General features: G+C 49.8%; 1 protein-coding gene across 1 annotated transcript in view; it reads left to right on the top strand.

The window, feature by feature from the left end:
• Window positions 1–158: 158 nt before the first annotated feature.
• Window positions 159–945, top strand: part of UREG_01556 (uncharacterized protein) — a gene marked incomplete at both ends in the record, with an annotated part of 1,734 nt that continues 947 nt past the window's right edge. Inside the window, 2 exons of the mRNA XM_002541994.1 lie at window positions 159–224; window positions 288–890. Of these exons, the coding sequence (XP_002542040.1) occupies window positions 159–224; window positions 288–890 (669 nt within the window). The remainder of the gene's footprint in view (window positions 225–287; window positions 891–945) is intronic.

The following is a 945-nucleotide window of genomic DNA, read 5'->3' as shown; positions in this document are numbered from 1 at the left end:
ATTCCTCGCTCACTTCGTGATCTCGGGGTGACAGTTGTATTTGGGATTGTTGGTATCCCCGTCGTGGAGATTGCGGAAGAAGCCATCAATCTTGGAATACGTTTCATTGCATTTCGCAATGAGCAGGCATGCAGCTATGCTGAGGTGCCTATGGCTATATGACCGGCCGCCCAGGTGTTTGCCTTGTTGTCGGCGGGCCTGGAGTGCTGCATGCAATGGCCGGGGTGGGTGATTTACGAACTGTGATATCTTCCGCTTCCATGACTAATTTGAGAACATATCCATAGATCGGAAATGCAACTGCCAATGCGTTTCCACTTCTTGTTCTTGCAGGCTCGGTAGAAACCGCTATTGTCACAAAAGGAGGTTTCCAAGAATTAGATGCAATCTCTCTTCTTAATCCACACACAAAGTTTGCCGTCCGGCCTACTTCAGCTGATGGCATTGGCGCCGCTCTTCAGAATGCATATCGAACATGTTGGTACGGCCGCCCAGGCACATCCTTTGTTGATTTACCGGCAGATTTGATTCGGGCCAAGGCATTACAGCCCCCAACTGCTATTCCCCGATTGAGACTCCCAGCACCCCCCAAGTCAAGCGCCAATCCAGTGATAATACATAAAGTGGCACAACTTTTGAAATCCGCAACAGCGCCATTGATTGTTATTGGGAAGGGTGCTGCATATGCTCGTGCAGAATTCTCCATTCGCCAGTTGGTCGAAGGGACTCGGATTCCTTTCTTGCCCACTCCAATGGGCAAAGGGGTGATGCCTGACAGCCACTATTTAAATACATCCAGCGCGAGAAGTGTAGCGTTGAGGAACGCGGACGTTGTTCTGCTACTAGGCGCCCGTTTGAACTGGATTCTTCATTTGGAGGACACCTCTCTTGTCATCGCGTTCATATAATCCAGTGATATCGCCGCCGAAGAGATTGGCAAAATTC

The sequence above is a fragment of the Uncinocarpus reesii genome, genomic scaffold, assembly GCF_000003515.1.
Source record: "Uncinocarpus reesii 1704 scaffold_1 genomic scaffold, whole genome shotgun sequence".
In the NCBI taxonomy this organism is placed as follows: Eukaryota; Fungi; Ascomycota; class Eurotiomycetes; order Onygenales; family Onygenaceae; genus Uncinocarpus; species Uncinocarpus reesii.
Note: the sequence above shows the minus strand (reverse complement) of the source record. Positions and strands in the feature narration are given on the sequence as shown.